We start from the raw sequence: 25153 nt of genomic DNA on the forward strand, positions 1-25153 counted from the left end.
AATTCACCTTTTCATACTGTACAAAAGATTGTGAAAAGTATCTCATGAAATCTCAGAAGAGCAAGCAGGAACCTGAAGAGGGAACTGCTAAAGAGCTGACAATTAGTGATTCAAGACATAAGGGTAACATAGAAGATACCAGAATTCTCAACTGATCTACTATTTAATGTGAAAAAGATTTAAATATATCTACTGTAATGAAAAATCAAGCTAAAAATGGTAACTGCTTTTTCTTTACTTAGTGGACATAAATACACTGATAAGGTTTATAATTACATTCTCCCTCTCCCCACCATCCCTCCCTTAATGAGGGAATATCCTTTACTTTCTGTCTTCAAAATGCCTCATTCTTTTCTCTACTGCAAAGCAACATGGATCTATGAAAGATAAAAGCTCTGGATACAAACTGTGGAGAAAGACAGATACACATTGCTGAAAATCAAGTATTGGCATTAATTTCACAACCTGTAAAGAATGTGTGGGGGAAAATTCAGATTTTCCAAAATTCTTTAAAGACCTGTGTTGTAAGAGTATAAAACTTAAGCTAATGAGGGACACATCAATATAACAGAAGAAAAACTAGAAAGGTTTCATATGATGCTTAATTAAGTAGAATATTTGCCCAGTGAATAATACTGAAGACAAAGTTAATGTGGCCCAGCAGAAATAGGAAAAAAATTATGGATTTAAGGAAATGGTGGCAAATCATTACTCATAAGGATAAAGCCTTCAACAACCTGATCCAAGTTGATTTTGCTCTGAGTTGGGATCGGACCAGAGGAACTTCAGAGGTCTTTTCCAACTGAAATTATTCTATGATTCTAATGGTTTAGAGCTTATGAAGCCAAAGAATAAAAGCTAACAAGCATCTAACTTGCTAAATATTCTATTTCTCTAAAGGAAATAAAATTTTACTAGGCAATTTCAAATAGCTCAGTAAAGGTTTTGTACAACTATTTTGGTCCACAGAACTATGACATTATTTGTGCAACAACTGCAGCTTAGTCACATACAGCACAACTAGTATCTCTTCAAACAACCTGTTTGAAAACTCTCCAGCCAAGTTGCAGGGGGTGCAGCTGCTGTAGCTAGTAAAAGAAGCTGCTCTTTCTGAAAGCCATCAGGTTGTTATGAGATCCTCATTTAGTAGAGAGGAAGGCATATTCCTCTCATCCTCACCTGATAAAAATTCACTCTTGGAGGAAACATCCTTGTTCTGCAAGGGACTCCAATCCCATTTGGTATACTGGTGTCCTCGTATTCATACTCCTCTTCCCATTTTGCAATTAAAAGACTAACCACAGAGGCTAAACTCAGCCCCACATTCATCTATGTAATAAAAAGGTCTTTGTTCATTAAAACGAACATTGAAAGAAAATAAGAATTTAAACTGAATAGAAAATTTCAGACTGTGAGAAGAGAAAGAGGAAAAAAAAAAGGGGGGTAGTTTGATAAACAACAAGTATTCTACTTAAGAATTGTGCAAATGCAGCTAGCACAGAAGACTGTAACTAACTATATACAAGCTAACTTTTAGGCCAAGGACAACCGGCAAAGAAGATAAGGAGCCTTCATCCCTATGACCACCAAGGGCAGAGAGAAAAAGGACCCCCTAGCAACCAATTGCACCGGCGCAGAGTACATCGAGAGAAAATACGTCAACCGAAAAAGAGGGGGGACTATAAAAACCAAAAGGTCAAAGGGGGAAGGTGCGCCGTGGCAGAGTAAAAACTCCCCGGCCGCCCAGTGCTGTTTTTTTTGCTTAATACCGCTTGCTTAATAAATTCTTGTTAATTGATTTATCTATAATTAGCCTCCCCAATTGAATTTGTCCATAACAAATTTGGTGCCGTGACTCGGATAAGGGCAAACGGGCAGGAATTCCTAATCAGGGAGGCGCCCCGCTGCCTTTTCAGCGGCCCTGGTGCAGGCTTTTCCTTCTCGGGCCCTTACCGACGAACCTAAATTCGGTATTAAGCAAAAGGGATACCGGTAACCCCGTAATCTTTGTGCACGAAGCCCGGGCGAAGACGCAGGACAGTGTGAGTATAAAAGTAAGATCCGCTCAGTTGGGGTTGGGATCCCAAGACATAACGTACGAGACGTCCTTTTAAGACGAGGCAAGTGTGGACCTCTAAGTAGTGCGGTTTCCAGACCCCGAGAGGGGCTGGGCCACGAACAAGGGGCCGCGAGTGTGTGTGTGCATAAAGGTGTCCTAGAAGATGGGACAGAGGAAAAGCAAGCCCTCTAATTCCATGGGGACGGGGACCCCAGTAAAGTTTCCCCAGATACCACCTGACAGTCCGTTAAGTTTAATAATAAAATCTTGGGATAAATACCCTTCAAGAAAAGGGAAGGATAGGGCAAAAATGATACATTATTGTATAGAAGTATGGGGAGGGAAACAAATCCGTGGTGATAATTTATTTTAGCCAGTGTTTAGAAGCTTCGAGGACTAGATTTGCCAGGCATTAAACATTTATGTAAATTCTAAAGAACCTTTTGATATAGAAGAGAGCAAGTACGCTGCTCTCTGGATAGTGGGGGAAACAAGAGCAAAACTTTTTGCCTTAAGCACCCAGGGAGAAAAAAAGAAAAATAAAAAGCCTGAGGAGGTTCCAACTACACCCCCTCTACCATACATACCTCCCCCTCCTCCACCTCCACCAGCACCACCAGTAGTCTACCCCAATTTAGATCAAGGGGGGGGGGATCTTGAAAACCAGGAAGTAGAAATCCTAGAACCGGTCCCTGAGGAAAATCGTCGTGTTACTCGTAGCCTAACAAGGGGGAAAAGCGAGAGGGAAAGGCAAGCTCTATATCCATTAAGGGAAGTAGCTTTGGGAATGATCCCTAATCCTAATGCTAGTCAGCAGGGACAACCAGCCCAAATTCCGGGAATAGGTTATGTGGAGGTACCTCTTAATTCAAGAGATGTGAGGGAGTTCAAGAAAGAAATGGGACATCTATTGGAAGACCCCCTTGAAGTTGCAGAGCGGGTGGATCAGTTTCTGGGGCCTAACGTGTATACGTGGGATGAAATGCAGTCAATACTGAGGATTTTATTCACATCTGAGGAGCGAGAAATGATCAAGACAGCCAGTATGAGAATTTGGGATAAAGACCATCAGGCAGGACCCCAAGCAGATACTAAATGGCCTTTACAGCGTCCTAATTGGGATAAGCAAGATCCCCTGCATAAGACACATATGGCAGACTTAAGAACAATTCTTATCCAGGGGATCAGAGAATCAGTCCCTAAGGAGCAGAATGTGAATAAAGCTTTTTGTAAGAGTCAAAAGAAAGATGAGGACCCCACGGAATGGTTAAGACAGCTCCAGAGATCTTTTCAGCTGTACTCCGGAGTAAATCCTGACACTCCGGAAGGACAGATGTTGTTAAAGACCCAGTTCGTGGCCAGAGCCTGGCCTGATATTAGGAGAAAATTAGAAAAGATTGAAGATTAGCATGGTAGAGGCCTGGATGAATTGTTGCGGGAAACTCAGAAAGTGTATATACGGAGAGAGGAGGAAGAGCATAGGAAACAAGCAAGAGTGATGATAGCTGTAGTACGTGAAGGGCAGAGGGGAACGCTTAGTCAGTTCCAAGGAAGTAAGCCGAAGGGCCAGAAAGTAGAAGAAGAGAGAAGAGAAAAGGAGAGTGGACAAGGAAGCTGCTTTTATTGTAGTAAGAGAAGGCATTTTCGGCGGGAATGCAGAAAAAAGTTGGCAGATGAAAAGCAATTCAAGGAAGATTGAGGGGGTCAGGAGCTCTATTTGCTAGGGACCCAAGAAAAAACAGAGCCCCTGGTAAAACTAAAAATTGGTCCCCAGCAGCAAGAATATGAGTTTCTTGTGGACTCAGGAGCTGAGAGATCAACGGTTCAAACCCTTCCCTCAGGGTGTAAATTATCAAGAGAAACAATACAAGTAGTTGAGACAAAAGGGGAAGCCTTTAAAGTGCCTGTAATCAAAGACGTGATTTTTGAAACCAGCTCCAAAATAGGTATAGGGTCACTGTTGTTAGTTCCAGAGGCTGACTATAACTTACTGGGACGAAATTTGATGATTGAATTAAGAATTGGAATCGACATAAATGACAAGAAGCTAAATATTAAATTATGTCCTCTTTGGGTAGAGGACGAACAGAAAATTAACCCTGAAGTGTGGTATACCCCAGAAAAAGCAGGCCGATTGGACATAAAAACTTTTGAGATAATATTAAGAAATCCTGAAGTCCCAGTTAGAGTTAAGCAGTACCCAATTCCAAATGAAGGAAGGAAAGGGGTCAAACCTGAAATTGAAAGATTAAAAGCACAAGGGTTATTAGAACCCTGCATGTCCCCTTTTAATACTCCTATCCTTCCTGTTAAAAAACCCGATGGGAAATACCGTTTGGTACATGACTTACGAGAAATTAACAAAAAGACTGTAGAAAGATTCCCTGTAGTAACTAACCCTCATACTTTATTAAGTCAGTTAGGCCCCGAAAATCAGTGGTATAGTGTTATAGATTTAAAAGATGCATTTTGGGCATGTCCCCTTAAAGAAAGTTGTAGGGACTATTTTGCCTTTGAATAGAAAGACCCAGACACCCACAAGAAACAACAACTCCGTTGGACGGTACTCCCACAAGGGTTTACAGAGTCCCCTAATTTATTTAGCCAGGCACTGGAGCAGCTGCTTACAGATTTTCAGTTGGGAGAAGGAGCTGTCCTGATTCAGTATGTAGATGACTTGTTAGTAGCTGGGAAAGAAGAGAAAATTATCAGGGAAGAGAGTATAAGATTACTCAATTTTCTAAGCCTGAAAGGACTCAAAGTGTCAAAATCCAAATTACAATTTGTAGAAAAAGAAATGAAGTATCTCGGACATAGACTGAGTCAAGGAACGAAGAAACTAGACCCAGAAAAGGTTAAAGGAATCTTAGCTATGCCAAGGCCAAAGACAAAGCGAGAGGTTAGACAGCTGTTAGAATTGTTTAGGTACCGTAGACAATAGATAGAGGGATTTAGCGGGAAAGTAAAATTCCTATATGAAAAACTAACAAAAGAAAGCTTGCTTAAGTGGACTCGGGAAGATGAAATAAAACTACAGGACCTCAAGGCAGAATTAGTAAATGCACCAGTTCTCAGTCTTCCTGATTTAAAAAGGCCCTTTTATCTTTTTGTAAACATTAAAGATGGTACAGCATATGGAGTATTAGCTCAAGATTAGGCAGGGAGTAAAAAACCGGTGGCCTATTTATCAAAACTGTTAGACCCAGTATCTAGAGGTTGGCCCACTTGTTTACAAACAATAGTTGCAGCAGCAATGTTAGTAGAAGAAACAATAAAAATAACTTTTAGAGGGGAATTACATGTACTATCTCCCCACAACATTCGAGGAGTGTTACAGCAAAAAGCAGAGAAATAGATTACAGATGCTAGGCTCCTAAAATATGAAAGAATTCTGATTTCCTCACCAAAGTTAAGCTTAGAAACCACTTCCCTCCAAAACCCTGCTCAATTTCTGTATGGAGAACCTAGCGAAAACCTGACACATGATTGCCTAAAAGTTATTGAAGAACAGACAAAAATAAGGCCTGATTTAGAGGAAGAAGAATTAAAAGACGGTGAGAGATTATTTGTAGATGGGTCGTCTCAAGTAATAGAAAGAAAAAGAAAATCAGGTTATGCTGTAATTGATGGGAAAACTTTAGAAGTAATAGAATCAGGGCCATTAAGCTCAGGGTGGTCGGCACAAGCTTGTAAATTATATGCTCTATTACGGGCCTTAAAGCTGTTAAAAGGAAAAGCTGGAACTATTTATACAGACTCAAAATATGCTTATGGGGTAATACATACATTTGGAAAGATATGGGAAGAAAGGAGCTTGATTAACTCACAGGGAAAGAGATTAATTCATGAAGATTTAATTAAGAGAATACTGCAAGCTCTAAGGTTGCCTAAAGGTATCGCTGTAGTTTATGTAAAAGGCCACCAGAGCGGGATATATAACCAAGTAAGGGGAAACAATGTCGCTGATCAAGAGGCAAAGAATGCGGCTCTTAGAGTGTTAAAAGAAACTGTAATTACCAAAAGGGGTAGGGAAGACTGCCCCGATTGTAGAGCTGATTTAGAGAGTAAACCTTGTCACGATTGTCAGAAAGAATTTAGGATGTGTAGAATAAATTGTGTTTGCAAGAATCCCAACAAGAAGTATTGTATACTACATAGACCAATCCAGATATTGGTGTTCACTAAAAAGGAGCAAGAAAAACTAAAAGAAATAGAGATTATAGAAAAGAGAAATAGAAAAGAATTACCAAATGGCCGTGAGGTACTCCCAAAATCAGTAGCTCGAAAAATCCTGGAAGCAATTCACACAAAAACACACTGGGGTACCCAAGCATTAATAGATCAATTTGCAATTAAATATACTTGTATGGGGATGCACACCTTAGCTAAACAAATAACACAACAATGCCTAACCTGTCAACGGGTCAACAAGAGGCAATGGAGACAAAGAGAAATGGGGGGACGGGAATTGGCACATAGACCGTTTTCCCACATTCAAATAGATTTTACTGATTTGCCTAAAGTAGGAAGGTATAAACACTTATTGGTGATAATAAACCACTTGACTCACTTTGTAGAGGCATTCCCTACCTCCAAGGCAACTACACAAACAGTAGCAAAAACACTATTAGAAGAGATAATCCCCCGTTATAGACTAGTAAAAGTAATAGACTCAGACAGAGAGCCACACTTTACCTCCAAAATAATTAAAGAAGTAGTTACAGCTCTAGGAACGAAGTAGCAATATCATACTCCCTGGCATCCACAAAGCTCAGGTAAAGTAGAAAGGGTAAATGGGGAAATTAAGAAACAACTAACTAAATTGATGTATAAAACACAGTTATCCTGAGTAAAATGTCTACCTTTAGCCTTGTTAAATATACGAACTCAGCCCAAAACAGATATTAGAATTTCTCCATTTGAAATGCTGTATGAGATGCCTTATGACATGAATTCTCCGATAGACCACCCTAAAATAAGTAATCAACAAATTAACCAATATGTCATGCAACTTATAAAGGCTCGGGAAGGGTTTAGAAGAGCTGGGTTACTAGTGCAACAACCTCCTTTAGACCTAGCAATCCATAATATAAAACCAGGTGATAAGGTGTTAATAAAAACCTGGAAAGAAACCTCACTAATCCCAAACTGGGAAGGCCCCTATGTTGTTTTACTTACTACAGAAACTGCAGTCAGAACCGCCGAGAAGGGATGAACACATGCGAGCCGAATAAAAGGACCGATTACTGCTGCTGCTGCCAAAGACCCCTGGAGAATAACCAGCCAACCCGGAGATCTTAAGGTCACATTTAAACGGACTTAATGGACTCAGTAAAAATTGTACAAACCAGCTAGTATAGTGAGATATTAGATTATGGATATCCTATAACTAATGATTTTAGAGTCTATTATACAAATAAAGATTGTGATTATTACCCTTTTGTATGCTATATTTGTAAAATCTGCCAGGAACAGTAGTGAGTCCATAGTTATAGAAGTACCCCTCCTAGGGGTATTTGTAAAGAGTGTTACCAATTAGAAAGAGAACTGACAAAGTCAGTCCTAAAGATTAGAGAAGAGAACGGGACCCTACCAAGGGAATCCCAAGAGTAGTGGAAGGTGTTTACTAAGGGGGCTAGGCCTGAAAATTGTTGTTACCACTCTAATGAACCAATTCCCCTAATTGTTCAAATTATAAAAGGGAATTGCCTGAAGACTTTACCTGGAATTCAGTGTAATTCACCGCAAGTGAAGGATAAAAATTGGGAATCATTCAAAAAAAGGCAGCAAAAACAGAGTAAGGGTCCTCCTGAAGAATATCCTTGCTGCCAAGAAGATAGTACACCTCGCGGCTCGAAGCAACCGAGTCGGCGAGCGAGGCAGAGGGATAAGAAGCAGTAGAAGAAAAAGCCCTCAAACTGAGACAATTCAAAGGTATTTCAAGAACTGCCTCAAGGGTACTGATCTCCCAAGGGTAAAGGTGAGCCCGGCAATAACATGTCAAACCAAACAGTGGGAAGGGGGAAATAATGATAATCAAGTTTTAGGGCGGTTTGGACTCCACCCTTGCTAGCAAATTCTGTACATATTAGTTATATGTTGTACCTAGCCTGTACAAGGGGACTATGCACACCAGCCATTTAATTGGACTCTGACCAAAATAGACCAAGAAAAAGTTGTTAAGCAAAATGCCACCACTGTAGCTCCTACTTTTTTAGTTACTAATGAGGACTTGGTGAACTCTATGTGGAGATCAAGTAAACCTGACTTCCACGCTATCTATTAGTGTCCTAGCTCCAATCCTGGGAGGGGATATTGTAATTACCCTGGGGAATATCTATGTGGATATTAGGGCTGTGAAACCATAGCAACTGCCTGGGCTGTCACCCATCCAGATAAATTTTTACAAGTCTCATGGTATCCTAAAGGATGCAAAGTTCCATGGTATGGCACTCAAGGAGAAATTCTGTATATAGGGAATTATAAGTCCTTAAAAATACAGGTGCTCAACCCCCTGGACCCAGGATGGCTGGTAAGAAAAACTTGGGGAGTAAAGTGTTAGGAACCGGGTAAGGATCGTGGAAGGTACATTCAAATAAAAAAAGAAATCCTACCACATGATCCTCTACCCATAGGCCCTAACTCTGTAATTGCTGAGGAAAAGTTAACCGAGACAGCTATAGAGACCAGTGACACCACAATGCCCAGAAATGGGACCCTCATACTCCCAACCCCGGATCCCCAGCAAAGTACCCTTTGAAAACTTATGCAGGCAGCGTACCAAGTCCTCAATGTAACACGACCTAACATTACTAAACAATGCTAGCTGTGCTTTGATATTAAACCTCCTTTCTATGAGGCAGTAGGGCTCAATGAGAAACCCAAGCGAGTTAATAGGAGCAATCCGCCACAATGTAACTAGAAAGACCCCCAAACCCAAGGGATAACGTTAGCAGCAGTAACTAGAAAGGGACGATGCATAGGGAGAGTCCCGTAGCAAAAGAAACATTTGTGTAAAACAGTCAGTAAAGCACAGCATAAGAGTAACCCGGCAAAATAGTTGATTCCAACCAAAAATACTAAATGGATATGCTCCAGAGGGGGGCTTACACCCTGTATTGCTCTTGACCTATTCAACGAAGTCTCTGAGTTTTGCATACAAGTGGTAATAGTCCCTAAAATCATTTATCATCCTGAGGAATATGTGTTTAATGCTCAAGTCACTTCTGAACATCACTTATCAAAAAGGGAACCCTTCACAGCCTTGACAGTGGCTACCCTAATGATTATAAGTAGAACAAGTGTTAGCACCGGGATGGCATCATTAGTAAAACAGAATCAAGAATTTAATTCCTTAAAGATTGCTGTAAATGAAGACTTAGCCCGCATTGAACAGTCGATCTCAGCCCTTGAAAAGTCTGTAAGATCCCTGTCAGAGGTAGTATTACAAAATCGTAGAGGATTAGACTTAATATTCTTGCAACAGGGAGGATTATGTGCTGCCCTTAAGGAGGAATGCTGTGTATATGCAGACCACACGGGAATTGTGAGAGATACAATAACTAAACTAAGGGAAGGCCTCGAACAGAGAAAGAGAGAGAGAGAGTCACAGCAAAGCTGGTATGAGACTTAGTTCAACAGCTCCCCTTAGCTTACCACGCTACTATCAACCCTTGCAGGTCCTGTGATATTGTTGTTACTAGGTTTAACTTTCAGACCTTGCATTTTTAATAAAATCATAGACATTGTAAAAAGAAGACTAGAGGCAGCTCATCTAATGCTTATTAGGGAGAGGTACGAAACATTGCCCAGGGACTCAGAAGTAGATGAAACCCTGGTCTTAAGCCACCAAGAGTTAAAGCGTTTTAATAAACAAATTGGTAAAGAGAAAGAGGAGGGATTGTAATAAAAAGGTCTTTGTTCATTAAAACGAACATTGAAAGAAAATAAGAATTTAAACTGAATAGAAAATTTCAGACTGTGAGAAGAGAAAGAGGAAAAAAAAAAGGGGGGGTAGTTTGATAAACAACAAGTATTCTACTTAAGAATTGTGCAAATGCAGCTAGCACAGAAGACTGTAACTAACTATATACAAGCTAACTTTTAGGCCAAGGACAACCGGCAAAGAAGATAAGGAGCCTTCATCCCTATGACCACCAAGGGCAGAGAGAAAAAGGACCCCCTAGCAACCAATTGCACCGGCGCAGAGTACATCGAGAGAAAATACGTCAACCGAAAAAGAGGGGGGACTATAAAAACAAAAAAGTCAAAGGAGGAAGGTGCGCCGTGGCAGAGTAAAAACTCCCCGGCCGCCCAGCGCTGGTTTTTTTGCTTAATACCGCTTGCTTAATAAATTCTTGTTAATTGATTTATCTATAATTAGCCTCCCCAATTGAATTTGTCCATAACAATCTACCTCTACTAATTATGCAACTTCAAAGGCAGTCTAGGTTTTAGTAATTATGCCAGGGAACAGAAAAAATGGGAGAGAAAAAAAATTCAAACTTTATTATATGTTGTATATTGTTAAATTAGGAGCTCTCAATACTTAAAACCTAATTAGATTTTAGTCCAGTAACTTCTAGACATAAACCCCTCATGTTTCTCACTGGGAGATTTTAAGCTTTAACAAAGGAGATAGAACCACGTACTGTATCAACTAAGTTTTGGGTTTTTATCTTCAGATTATACCTACTCAGCAAGTATACAATAGTTAATGCAAAATTAGGTATAAAGACTGTTACAGGTACAAACCTCATAAGACATGAATAGGTAATTTAATTGGCACCTTAATGTTTGACTAAAAGTATAAACCCCACTAGTGAGGCTGCTTAACCTCCTTTTGGAAATTAGTTGAAGAAAAAAAAGAAAAAAGGAGGTGGAGGAGAAATTCCACCTAAGATAATAAAAATATCACTCATAAAACTATTAATTGAGATCATTATGCCCTTCTGATAGAGTAAGTCATATTATTCTCATATATCCATGTCAGAGAACAAGTCTGATATTTCCTACTGGCAATCCAAACCTAAATCTAGTCACCAGTTCTACTGTAGATATCCACAACTTCCAATGGGATGGACAGCTGTATGCAAACAGAATCCTGTGGAAGGGGCTCACAGCTGGCCTGTGAATCAGAACAGGTTAGTGAAAGAAGAAAAGCTGATAAGAGTTGCCTTTGCTCCTGAAAGGAGCCTTACCAAGGCCGTCAGCATGGAAAGGAGGGAGAGAAAGAGAGATAAATGAGGGGCAGGTTGCTTTGCTCCAATGAATGTTGTATTGATTTATTTTGACCAATGTCTAAGTATAAACTTTGTGAAAGACTATAAAAGACAGCATGCTGTAAAATAAACAGAGAGAAGCCTTCCTAAATACAGTGTGCTCCTCAGTCTGTTATGACCATCTTGACAGTGACAGAATCCTACAGAGATCTTTCCTCCCCAAAGTCCTGGTAAAGTTTTTCTGAAAAATCTAGTATGCCTTGGATGCTGTAGCCCTTAAAGTATCTTCACAGGTAGCTGATATTTTTGAGTATCAGAACTAACTGGAGATTAAATAATCTAACAATCAAATGTTATATGGACACACATAGTAATTACAGTAATGTACAATCAAACAAGGAATCAACCAACACATTATTTCTAAAACTATAAATGTTTAATAAATAGCAAAAAACAACATGAATTTTCAGATCTAAAAATTTCAGGGAAAATTATAAATGAAAGCTAAGTATTACTTGTAAGAAAAACTGAATTTTCTCAAAACTGCTTTGTTTCAAATTTTAAAACCCATGGTGAAAATCTGTGTAATAGTAAAGTGTGCTAAATTCCTTATTTTTATTGCAGGTGGATCCAGTTTACAAAATTAATTCAGCTATTAAAGTAAAAAAAAAAAACAAACCTCCAAAAAACAACAACAAAAACTAACAAACAAAAAAATCCCCAAACTCGGTAATAGTGAAGAACTAACAAGTCTGAAACATCATTATTCTATCCCTAGTATACTCTGATTAGATTAGGGTCCCTACAACATACTTCCAAATAAATGTTCTAGGTTTTGCTACCATTTTAAGAGTTATTTTCGTTAACGGACAAGTCACTTGTATTCATAGCATATTCCTACAACATGCCTGTGTGTTTTTGCAAAACAGCTGAAAAGCAACATTGCTGGACTCAAAACTTTGTAATTATACATATGAACACTCATGCCATCCCAAATAGCATTTTTTATTTATTCATAGAAACCATGTAACATGTACTGGGGCAAAGTAGTATTTTTTCCTCCTAGATGATCCATTCACAGAAGCATGTTTGTACTGGCATTTGTCAATGGTTGTATATGATTATGGACTTTTATTATTCAGGACAGTGATTTTATTCAGTAAGCTGGTAACATCCAGATAACATCGATTTTACTGGTGAGAAAAATCCTTTCAAAATGCCAAACCACCATGTTTAGCATTCAAATCAAGTATTTTTCCCTAAGTTATTCAAAATATATTTGTTTCATATAATTGTTTATTATAATTTGATTGTATTTGTAAAAGCAATAGTTCCCACCTACTTATACCAGTATCAGTTTATCTGCCTGCATAACAAAAAGATATGCCAAGAATTCACATAGATCTTCCCTAGAGTAGAATTACTGTAGCAACAATATGGAAGACATGGAGAGTAGAAAATAAGTACCAACTTTTATTATGCGGTGAATGTACAATATGGATCAGAGATTACCCTTAGCCTGGCTGCAAATATATTTCATATTAGGTATGCTGCTAGGAATGAGCCCAAACCTACTTTTTGCCCTCTGGTAATACAATATCCCTGAAGGAATTAAAAGACATGTGATGGTACATAAAGTTAGGCAGTCATGGCAAATCATACCCATGGCATAGTAAATTTAGGAAAGGTAAAGGCTATGCTTAGAAAAGCTAAATTTCAAGTTTTTCCCACACTTGCTTCAAAAACCCATGCAATCTGAATAAAAATGCAGCTAAGTTTTTAATGAAAATGCAGTGCAGATATAACTATAACAGAGGTAGTTGTGAAAAAGACAGCTTACGCTGATGTTGGGTGTAATCAATAAGGAATGTAGTTATCTGGAGCAAACTTCAAGCGAAATACTAAAGGCTCTCACAGTATAACATTCACTTATCACAACATTCTGACTGCATCTCTGGAGGTTATCATCCAAATTTTTGAAATTTCTTCAGCAAATGCAGCATTCAAGTTATCTGATACACAAGAGCACAAGAAACAATGTTAAACTGAATTGGCATATACTAAGAAAAGACTAACACTCACTGCAAAGTTCTGGTTATATCCTGATGGATAAAACTCAGGTGCTTTAACAGACAATTTTGATGTTACCACAGGAGCCACAGCCATCTGAGATTCAGCCATTTCTGGTCCAGAATCAAGAACTGAAACTTTTTCTTGTGATCCAGATGGAATTCTTGCTTGTTGCAGGTGTTCTGAAAAGTTTTTGATAAATGGTTTTTGTTAATGGTTTTTCTTATAAACCACTAAATTAGTATGTATTCACACAGAGTACACAAAAACATCACTTTTTGGACTTTAAATATACTTTTATTTATACTATAAATATATTTCCTCCAAGCTCAGGAGGGATGCATCCCAATAAAGAGGAAGTCAGGCAAAATTTCCAGAAGACACCTGCATGGATGAACAAGGAGCTCCTGAACAAACTCAAACACAAAAAGGAAGCCTACAGAGGGTAGAAGGGACAGGTAGCCTGAGAGGGAGACAGATTGTCCAAGCAGCCAGGGATCAGGTTAGGAGAGCAAAAGCCCTGAGAGAATTAAAACTGGCCAGGGACATCAAGGGCAACAAGAAAAGCTTCTATAGGTATGTCCTACCTGACAAATTTGGTGGCCTTCTACGATGGAGTTACAGAAGTGATGGATGAGGGAAGAGCAGCTACTACCATCTACCTGGACTTGTGCAAAGCATTTGACATTGTCCCACACAAAATCCTTGTCTCTAAACTGCAGAGACATAGATTTGACAGATGGACCACTCAGTGGATAAAGAACTGGCTGGTCACACTCAAAGAGTTCTGGTCAATGGCTTGATGTCTAAGTGGAGACCGGTGACAAGTGACCTTCCCCAGGGGTCAGTACTGGGACCAGTGCTGTTTAACATCTTTGTTGGTGATATGGACAGTGGGATCAAGGGCACCCTCAGTAAGTTCGTTGATGACACAGAGCTGTGTGGTGCAGTCAACACGCTGGAGGGAAGGGATGCCATCCAGAGGGACCTGGAGAGGCATGAGAGATGGGCTTGTGGGAACCTCATGAAGGTCAACAAGGCCAAGTGCAAGGTCCTGCACCTGGGTTGGGGCAATCCCAAGCACAAGTACAGGCTGGGCAGAGAATGGGTTGAGAGCAGCCCTGGGGAGAAAGACTTGGGAGTGTTGGTTGACAAGAAGCTCAACATGAGCTGGTAATGTGCACTTACAGCCCAGAAAGCCAACGCCGTCCTGGGCTATATCAAAAAAGACATGACCAGCAGGGCGAGGGAGGTGATTCTGCCGCTCTATGCTGCTCTTGTGAGACCACACCTGGAGTAATGCATCCAGTTCTGAGGTCTCCATCCAGTTCTGAGGTCTCCAACACAACAAAGATGTGGATCTGCTGGAGCAAGTCCAGAGGAGGGCCATGAAGATGATCAGAGGGCAGAAGCACCTCTGCTATGGAGATAGGTTGAGAGAGTTGGGATTGTTCAGTCTGGAGAACAGAAGGCTTTGGAGAGACCTTATGGTGGCCTTTTAGTACTTGGTGGGGGCCTACAAAAAAGCCAGAGGGTGTGGAAGAGGTTTTACAGCAACTTCTGTGAGCCAGAGAGAAGTTTGATAAGAAGATCCATGTTTACCCCTGAAAGAATTTTATACCAAGGTCATTGACATAGAAACCAAGAAAGAAAGAAGAATAAATAAGAGAAACCTGCAACTGTCTATTCCAATAAGCACTCTGTCTTTCCTGACCAATGAGTAAAGCATAAACTTATGAGTTTTGTAAGAATGTATAAAAAGCATGCATGCTATAATAAAACCAGGTGTGAAGCCTTCTGAAAATGGAGTGTTGCTTTGTATTGTGACCGTCTCAACTACGACAAGAGGGGGAGTTTTTAAAAGGTCATGGAAGTGATAGGATAAGGAGGAATGGCTTCAAACTGAAAGAGTAGGTTTAGATTGGATATTAGGTAGAAATTCTTCCTTGTGAGGGTGGTGAGGCCCTGGCACAGGTTGCCCAGAAAAGCTGTGGCTGCCCCATCCCCGGAAGTGTTCAAGGCCAGGTTGGATGGGGCTTGGAGCAACCTGGTCTAGTGGAAGGTGTCCTGGCCCATGGCAGGAGGGTGGAACTAAATGGTCTTTAAGGTCCCTTCCAACCCAAACCATTCTATCATCCTATCCTTCAAATATATATATTTAATATGGATAAAGCTTTCACTTGAGCAAACTCTAGGCATCTTTCTACATGACAGAAAGTGAACACAATCAGTGTTCATGTGAAGATGACCAAAAAAAGGGTGAAAGAGAGCCCTCTCTTTTCCCATGAAAACATGTTTTCTAAGAGCTAACCTGAGAAACTAGTAAATTTTCTTATTATATTCTTGCTGCTTTTGGGTTTTTCTCATAGATTTTATATGTAAAGGCAAGACTCTAAAGGTCAATAAATGGAAGAAATCACTATTTTTTAACATAATCCTTAAAGACACTTAACTATCATTTTTGTACACAATTTTAAAAATTAATCCAATGAAACGGTGTTTTTTAAACCACATTTTCCAAATCCATGTTTATAAATTAGCTCCTAAATTTACTGAAAACATAATCTGGATCTACCTGAAAAAGGTAACCAACAAATAATGCTTGATGTTACTGTTGGGTTGGGTTTATTTTTTTGTCAAACCTTTAGTCCAGAGTTAGAGAATTCTTCTATAAGGGGAAGAATGAGAACATCTGTAGCCAGATGAACAAATGGCTAAAACACATACATACAGATGTGTGGGCACAAAAAGGGAGGGAGGGACAGACAGAAAGATTGTAAGCAGGCTACAACGGTACATCATACCTTTACTTGGGCACAGGTCCATAGCTCAGAAACATGAGTGCTCATCTAAGGAAAAGTGCGGTTGCCAGGCCCCCTACGCAGCTCATCTCCATGCGGTGGCCTCTAAGCCCCTAGGTGCGTGGGGTGGGAGAAAGTACGTGTCCCCGTGGCTAGGCCGAAGGGAGGTGTGTGAGGGAAGCCCCAGGGCTCCACTCTCAGTGGGACGGCGACGGGAATGGGGGTGGGGGGTGCCGGAGCACCAAGCGAAGCAGGAGCAGGGCACTTTGCACAAAGAAGGGGAGCTCAGCGGACTTTAGGGGGCCACTCCTCGATACCTTCGGCACTGGGGGCCTCTGGAAGGGCGGGGAAGGGGCCACTGCACGGCGGCCAGTACCTGCGTTTCCGGTGCTCAGCGGCGCTGTCTTCGGAGGTCGCAACGGTTCCTGCTGCAGCAAGAGGCCGCCCGTTTTATGCTGCTTTTCGGCCGAGACTGTACTGTGGGAACCACTACCCCCAAGACAGGCCCCACCACCGCTCTCCGACGCGTCCGCGCCGCTGAGAGCAGCGCCACCTCGACCCCAGCCCCGACCAGCACCTGGAGTTCGGTCGAAACTATCCGACATACTCGGGTCAGGGTGGCTCAGGCGCTCATGGGAAGGAGCCAGCGACTCAATCTCGCTTCTCCGCGACCGGAGCACTTCACTTTCAGTTTCACCCCCACACACACCGCCACGATGGTCGCAACCCAGGCCGGCTCACAGCGCCCCCTCGCGACCTCTCAAGAACTGTCGCCATAGCAACCTCGGTGGCACTGAGGCCTAGCACCACCCGCCGCCGGGAGGGGGAGGAGCACGGCCCGCCAGGCGGCCAGGACTCCGGCCCGCCAGGCGACCAGGACTCCGGCCCGCCAGTCGCCATAGTGACCCGCAGGTTTGGGTCAGGCGTGGTATTTGTGAGAGTTGTCTCCATCAGCTCGGCTGCTCGGAGTTAAAGGCTCTTGCCTGGATGTCAGGCTGTGTAGCTGTTATAAATAGAGGCGAATAATTTGTTCAGCCTTTCAAAGGGTCAATAAGAAATTTATTGATTACAGCAAACGATGGCAAGCAAACAGCGCTGGGTGCAGCCGGGGAGTCCCTGCTCCGCGAACGGCTCACACCGTTTCCCCCTTCCCAGAGTCTTTTTATACTCTCTTCCTTCCGTGTCCGCTGTATCTCTGGGTGTACTCTGCGCTTGCGCCCTCTGTTGCTAGGGGGTCTTCTTCTACTCTCTGGTGGTCGCTGGAGGAAGGCTCCTCTCTTCTTCCTCGGTGAAAGTCCACGACCCTGTAATGGTCTTTTCCATATAAGGTTATATGTTATATGCATCTAAGCTCAAATCCTGTTACCTACACAAGGCTTCCCCTTTGGCTTCCTGTTATTTACACAAGGCTTTCCCCTTTTTGTCCTGATGAACAAAGAGTCTTTTCTAACTTATCACATAGCCAACCTCATCTGTTCAGAATTGATGAGTCAGCGTGCCCCTCTTCTCCCCTAACACGGTCTCAGCTTCCAACAACAAAAAAGTTTGTGGTTTATTTGTGTCAGCAGCTGGTTCTGAGGCCTCAGGATGTATTTGAGTCACACCTCCCTCAAAAATCACAAAAGATTGGAAATGGCATTTTCAAAAAGACAATATTCTCTTGTAATTGTTTCCTACAGGAACTAATAACATACTGTGACCGTAACAGGACCAAGATTGTAGCTACACATGCTAAGAAACCTGTAGCTACAGGTGTCTGCTTTTAAAAGCATCATACTACACTGTGCATATGCGGTTTTTCACAAGAAAGGGGTTTGTGTGGAAAAGTTGTAGGCAAGATTGTAAATTTAAGCCAGTAAAGTTAACACATCAACTTTTATGTATGTCAGAGTGTCTGGTTCCTCTTTTGGGAAGCGACCTGTTAAGTAAATTGGAGGCTCAGATTATATTTAAAGATGGAGAAGTAGAATTATTTGTACTGGAGACTAAAGCCATTGAGGCAAGGACTTTTATGTTGCAGGGAACACCAGAATCAGACAATTCTGGAGGAATACAGTAAGCAGTAGAAAATGCAGTAACACCCTTGGTTTGGTCCAGTGGAACTCCAGGCCATTCCCAACAAGCTCAGCCTGTAAGCATTACCCTAAAACCTGTATCAAAGCCAGTAAGGCAGAAGCAGTATCCTTTAAAATTAGAAGCTAGAAGGAGAATCAAGAGTCTAATAGAAAATTTCAGGGAATTTGGATTATTGATAGAATGTGAGTCAGAATATAACACTCCTATTTTGCCAGTTAAAAAGCCTGGGATGAATAAATACAGGCTGGTACAAGACCTACGAGTGATCAATTAAATTGTTCAGGATATCCACTCTGTTGTAGCCAATCCTTATACCTTGTTAACAGCCCTTATGGAATATCACCAATGGTTTACAATAACAGATCTGAAGGATGCTTTCTTTTGCAAACCTCTCGACAAGCAAAGTCAGGGCATTTTTTCCTTTGAGTGGGAAAATACTCAAACTGGCCAGAAGACTCAGCTTACCTAGACTGTGCTACTGCATGGATTTAGAAATAGTCCAAGGATTTTTGGGAACCAACTGGCAAAAGAATTAGAGGTCTGGGAAAAGGACAACCCCAAAGGGTTGGTCCTGCAGTATGTTAATGACATCTTGCTAGCAACTGAAACTAATGAAAAGTGTATGGAATTGACTATCAGTCTTCTAAATTTCCTAGGCCAAGTAGGCTACAAAGTGTCTTAGGAAAAATCTCAGATCATGAAGCAGCAAGTTACCTACCAAGAATTTGAAATAATACCGGGACAGTGGAAATTAGGAATGGACAGAAAAGAAGCCATTTGCCCGGGACCCCAACCGGTGACTGCCTGAGATTTAAGAGCATTCTTGGGTATGGCTGGATGGTGCAGATTGTAGGTTTCAAATTATGAACTTTTAGTTAAACCATTGTATGAGCTTTTAAAGGAGGCCCTGGAAGGACCTTTGATTTGAACTCCTGAGGGTGAACATGCATTACATAACTTAAAGCTGGCCTTGATGTCTGCACCTGCCTTAGCACTTCCAGACTTAACAAAGCCCTTTGAGCTTTTTGTGCACGAAACGACAGCCCCTAGCCTTCAGAGTTCTGGCTCAGAAGGTAGAAGACTTCAAGAGGCCTGTGGGGTACTTTTCAAAACAGCTTGACAAGGTCAGCCAGGGATGGCCCAGATGCCTGCAAGCCATAGTGGTGACTGTTCTCCTCATCTAAGAGGCCAGGAAATTGACTTTGGGACATAGATAGCAGTGTACATTCCACACACTATAACCACTGTATTAGGACAAAAAGAGGAGTATTGGCTTTCCCTGAGTCATATGCTGAAGTATCAGACTATTTTAATGGAGCAAGAAGACGTGGAGTTGAAATTAACCACAGTGTTAAATCCAGCCTAATTCCTAAACACCCTGATGCAAGGGAATGAACAGCTAACCCATGATTGCTTACAGACAATTTAGCAAGTTTATGCAAGGTGACCAGGCCTACAAGACACACCCACTGAAGATCCAGAGACAGAGTTCTTTGTAGATGGAAGTAGCTTGGTGCAAGATAGAAAACGAAGAGCCAGCTATGCTGTAGTCATGTCAACCAAGATAATAGAAGCTGCACTGCTGCCCACGGACACCTGAGCACAAAGGGCAGAGCTCATAGCCCTATGAAGAGACCTGGAATTGGCAGCAGGAAAAAGACCAACTTGAAATATGCTTTTAACATTGTGCATGCCCATGGAGCTATATGGAAGGAAAGAGGCCTATTAATAGCACAAGAATCTCCCATTAAATATAAACAAGAAATATTGTCCCTTCTCAATGCTATCCAAATGCTCAAAGAAGTGGTTGTACTACACTGCAAGGTACATCAGTGTGGAGATTCCTGAATTCATACAGGAAATAGACTTGCAGATAAAGTAGCACAAAAGGTAGCACAATAAGGCATCCTAGCATTAATACCTGATAAAGCTATGTCACTGCCAGAAGGTAGCCCTGGATATAGCCAAGCAGATTTAAAATTAGCTACTTATCTAAAAGCCCAAAATAAAGAGGTTGGATGGCTGTGAACTCCCAATAACCAGGTCATAGTCCCACCACAACTGATGTTACAAATTGTAAAAGAGAAACACCAGCAAACCCACTGGGGAATTGATGCTATGATGACAAGTCTACGGACTCAGATACTCAGTGTTCAGATGACAAAAACTGTCAGGTCTATTACAGAAAAATGCCTGATATGTCTTAAAAATAATCCTTTGAATTCAAAAAGACCACCTATGGGGATTACTAAAAGAGGAAACACTCCCAGGGAGTACTGGCAAATTGATTTTTCTGAGCTACCACACCAACAAGGATACAGGTATCTCCTAGTATTGGTGGATACCTTTTCCAAGTGGCCAGCTTTCCCCTGCCTCACCAACAGGGCTAGAGAAGTTTCCAACATACTCCTCAAAGAGATCATACTCAGGTCCAGAGTGCCTATAGGGATGTTATCTGATAGGGGACCTCATTTTATATCTGAAGTGTTACATCAACTTAGTAAACAGTTGGGTATAAGTCAGGATTTACATACTCTGTGGAGACCACAATCCAGTGGAAGGGTTGAGCAAATGAATCAAACTTAAAAGAGACAAATTAGCAAAATTTGTCAGGAAACTTTCTTGAAATGGCCACAGGTGTTACCATAAGCATTGTTATGAATTAGAGTGCAACCCTGAACTAAACTGATGGCGAGCCTGTATGAGTTGATGTTTGGAAGACCGTATTCTGTTGCAATTTTCTCTGGATCTGAAGAAGAAATTTGGAATCAGGAAATAGAACAATATTTTGTTTCATTGGGGAAATCCTTGAATGAACTAAAAAGATTTATCATTGTCTCAGAACCTCTTACCCTAGACACCCCAGTTCATTCATTTCAGCCTGGGGATCACATATACATCAAGACCTGAAAATCTGAACCACTTCAGGAGCAGTGGAAAGGACCTTATCTAGTTCTGTTGACTACAAGAACAGCAGTGAAGGTGAAAGGAATTAAATCCTGGATACATTGCACCCGAATTAAGAGGGCTCCCAACTCAGAGTGGACAGCGGAAAACACCAGACCCCTGTGGCTGAAAATTTTGAAGACATCTGTAAACGAGCAGCAAAATGTACAGACTAATGTTTATGGGAATCTTTTTATCTTCAGGTGGAGGTGTTGAAGAAAATTTAATTTTGACTTTAATACAAGGGTTTGGTAAGATTCTCAATCTGTCCAGCATTACAGCCTGCCTCCCTATCCCCAGTTCAGCAGGGGAACCTATTCCTTGGGGGATTATCCCTATAGATCTGTCAATAGTGATTCAATATGATAATCCAACTAATGCAATAGCAAAGGCCAATATCACCCACTATTTGGATGAGAAGGAGAGATGTAGGCAATGAAGAGATGGTATTCTTGAGGATCCAACAGCTTGGAGGCCAGGAGATAATAGAACTATTTCTGGAAAAAAAAGAAGTAAGGCGTGTCCAACAGGATCCCATAGTCTCGACCAGCATTTTTTAGAATTCGCCTTAGCAGCCTCAGGAGGAGAAGCAACCCGGCTGTGAGATTTATGTGTTACTAAAAATCACACCCAAAATGTTTCAAACTTGCCAGAGTATCAAACTCTCTGAACCAAGCCTCATACCTGGATGAAGCCCTAAGACGGACAATGGCATGTCCCAGATTAAAAGGCAAGATGTATTCCATTTACCATCTGTATAGCAGTTGTCTTCTGTTAAGTAGGCAGTTTTCCTTATCTCTTCCACAACCAATCCTCTCTCAGGGGAGACATCTGCTATTGAATGTCACTGCATGACTAATCAGAACTATAACATCCCATTGTGAGATACTCCGCCCAGAGGGAGAAGCCAAGCATTTCTACCTGGATATAATCGTGAGTTTCTGGAACACCAGCACAGCTTTTTCTGCACTAGATTTCCCAGAAGAACAGCTGCCTCTGCAAGAAGACTACACCCTTTTCTACAAAATCACTGCTCCAACAGAACCACACCTAACACTCCGAGAAAACTGCAGCCATAATTCCCAATTAGACTGCTACCAACACCCTGACTAACAGAGTGTCAGGTTGTATTCTGACTCTGTCAGTGTTGTTTTAGTTTACGGCATTGTTTATTTTATCTTTTTATTTTCTTCCCTAATAAAGAACTGTTATTCCTGCTCCCATATTTTTGCCTGAAAGCCCCCCTTAATTTCAAATTTATAACAATTCAGAAGAAAGAGGTCTACACTTTTTTTTTTCCATTTCAGGGGAGGCTCCTGCCTTCCTTAACAGACACCTGTCTTTCCAAACGAAGACATGGAAATACTTGGAGAAGGTGGGATGTTGTCTAGATTGGGGAATCACATGTATGTATAATCTAAGTAAAAATCAATGGAGGTGTGGAGAAAAACAAAACAATGGAAGTCAGCCCAGCACTATAAGCTGGATGGCCAAATTACTTGTAAATTGAAGTAACCAACCTTTAAATTGCATTAAATCTCTGAAGTTCCTTCCCCAGGTTATACTGTTTGGGCTACCTCAGGCAGATATTGGGCCACCTGACTCCTGTTTGGACCCACCACCAGGCAAGTTACCTTAGAGTTATTAACCTTATGCCCAACTTGGAAAAGAAGCCCCATAAAAGCCCAGTATTGGGGTATGGTAAAAAAAGACACCAAGGATGAATGGGCAGGGCCTTCAGCTTCCATACAGTTTGGATGGGCCATGTAGAGTTTGCTCTTGTCAGAAGCCATGGCTCTGGAAAACAGAATTTGTTAGATAATCTAACTTGGCAAGTAAAGAAACTATCCTAAGCCACAGAAAGGGGATTTCAAATTATAAATTGGGAAATACAGGCAAATACTGAATTGACATTACAAAACAGACTGGCCTTAGATCTATTACTGGACAAAGAACAAGGGGTCTGTGGGTATTTAAAATTGAATAGAGAACATTGTTGTGTACACATCCCAAATGTAACAGAAGATCTTCAGAAACAACTTGACAAAATGCAGCAAGTTGCTGAAGATAGCAGTGCTATCCAAATGGCCTCAGAAATGAATTGGTTTGATAAAATTCTTCAAGGAATAGGAGGATGGTCCCTGAAAGGATGGCTGGCTGGAATACTGGAAGCTATCATAATTGTGATTGTGATTGTAATAATTATTGGTCTTGCTATTGGTTGTGTTTGCAAAATGATCAGTCATAATCTTGCAGGAATATATGTGACTATAGATAAAACCTGAGTTGAAACTTGTCAAATGGCCTAAAGGAATTTGAGACGTTTCAAAGGGGGGAATTGATACGAAAAGACTTAATCCAATTTCTACTGTGCCTGTGTACTTTTAGCAATAAACAGGGTATGTAGCATCTGTTTTCTCAGCAAGAACAATTGGAAGATAAGGGGAAGACATCTGTCTTAGGAATGCAGCTACAGCCAAAACAAGAACTGAACCTGGGAACTTCAGGAGGGTTTTATGGTAACAAGCAAATCATAATATGCATGTGGTGACCACATATAAGCAACACACTTGTAGAAGATCCTGTGCATGCAAGGCCCAGAGGCCTGTAATAAATAATGCCCTTCTTAACACTAAATTGGTGTTAAGGATTCTTATTTGACTGGTTTTCAGTTAATTTTGGTGACACTGCCAGGTTTGGGGCATCCACAACCTCCCTGGGCAAACTGTTCCAGTGTCTCACCCACCCTCACAGTAAAAAATTTTTTCCTAATATCTAACCTAAATTTCCCCTCTCTCAGTTTGTACCCATTACTCCTTGTCCTATCACTACAGTTCCTGATGAAGAGTCCCTCTCTGGCTTACCTGTAGGCCCCCTTCAGGTACTGGAAGGTTGCGATGCAACCTCCAGGCTGAACAGCCCCAACTTTCTCAGCCTGTCTTCATAAGGGAGGTGCTCCAGACCTCTTATCAACTTTGGGGTCTTTGTCTGGACTTGCTCCAACAGTTCCATATCCTTCTTATGTTGGGGACACCAGAACTGTACAGAGTACTCCAGGTGTAGTCTTATAAGAGTAGAGGGGGAGAATCACCTCCCTCGACCTGCTGGCCATGCTCCTTTTGATGCAGCCCAGGATTTAGTTGGCTTTCTGGGGTGTGAGTGCACACTGCTAGCTCATGTTGAGTTTTTCCTCAACCATCACCCCCAAGTCTTTCTCCACAGGGCTGTTCTCTATCACTTTTCCACCCAACCGGTAGGTGTGCCTGGGATTTCCATGACCCAGGTGTAGGACCATACCTGAGGGAGCCTACACTAGAGGTTACACTAGTAAGATTGGGGATGAAAAGATCTCTTTCCGATCTTCTTCAGCAACTACTGTGTCTATTCACTGCCTCTTTTAGCTGCTCCCATATGGTCACAGACTGGTGTCTGGTTGCTGTTTTGCTCTTACCTTGATTCTCTCACTAGGCTGGTGGAGTGGCCTCCTACAGAGAGGAGTCCTTCCTATGTGCCCTTCCTTGAAAACTGCCGTGCCACGCCCTGGCTGATGTGGCATGCCCTGTTTGCCAGCTGTCTTGGTTTTGCTGCAGGTTATTCATGCTCTTTAGGGGCCCCTTATGAGCGAGTGGGAGTGGACACTGTTTCTGCTGGCTCCGCCCATGCTAAGTCACTGCTCTAGTGTGAACTGCCAACCATATGGATTTTGGCACTCCTACTGTTCCCCTGACTCTAGAAACTTGCCCCATTTGCAATGATGGGGGAAATGCCTGCACTGGACCTGTTCACCTTGGTGAGTGATGGTGTTCAAGGCCAGGCTGGATGGGGCTTTGGTCATCCAGGTCTGTTGGAAGGTTCCCTGTCCATAGCAGAAGGGTTGGAACTAGATGATCTTGAAGGTCCCTTCCAATCCAAGCCTTTCTATGATTCTGTGATTCTGTGATTCAGGTAGAGTAAACAAGTGACTATTTCTACTGTATTGT

At 41.6% G+C, this 25153-nt stretch overlaps 1 protein-coding gene across 3 annotated transcripts in view; it reads right to left on the reverse strand.

Moving 5' to 3' along the window:
* LOC128822720 (polyadenylate-binding protein-interacting protein 1-like) overlaps positions 1 to 16868 on the reverse strand; it is a 30139-nt gene extending 13271 nt beyond the window's left edge. For 2 of the 3 annotated variants that reach the window (XM_054004534.1, XM_054004533.1), the window contains exons 1-2: positions 16528 to 16868; positions 13363 to 13532 (exon numbers count right to left, since the gene is read on the reverse strand). In XM_054004534.1, the coding sequence (XP_053860509.1) occupies positions 13363 to 13532; positions 16528 to 16756 (399 nt within the window). In that variant the 5' untranslated portion in view covers positions 16757 to 16868. Of the gene's footprint in view, positions 1 to 13362; positions 13533 to 16154; positions 16178 to 16527 lie in introns of those variants that run through there. The other variant, XM_054004535.1, reaches the window with a different exon arrangement.
* Between the last annotated feature and the right edge of the window lie 8285 nt (positions 16869 to 25153).

Source organism: Vidua macroura (genome assembly GCF_024509145.1).
Source record: "Vidua macroura isolate BioBank_ID:100142 chromosome W unlocalized genomic scaffold, ASM2450914v1 whyW_random_scaffold_30, whole genome shotgun sequence".
NCBI lineage: Eukaryota > Metazoa > Chordata > Aves > Passeriformes > Viduidae > Vidua > Vidua macroura.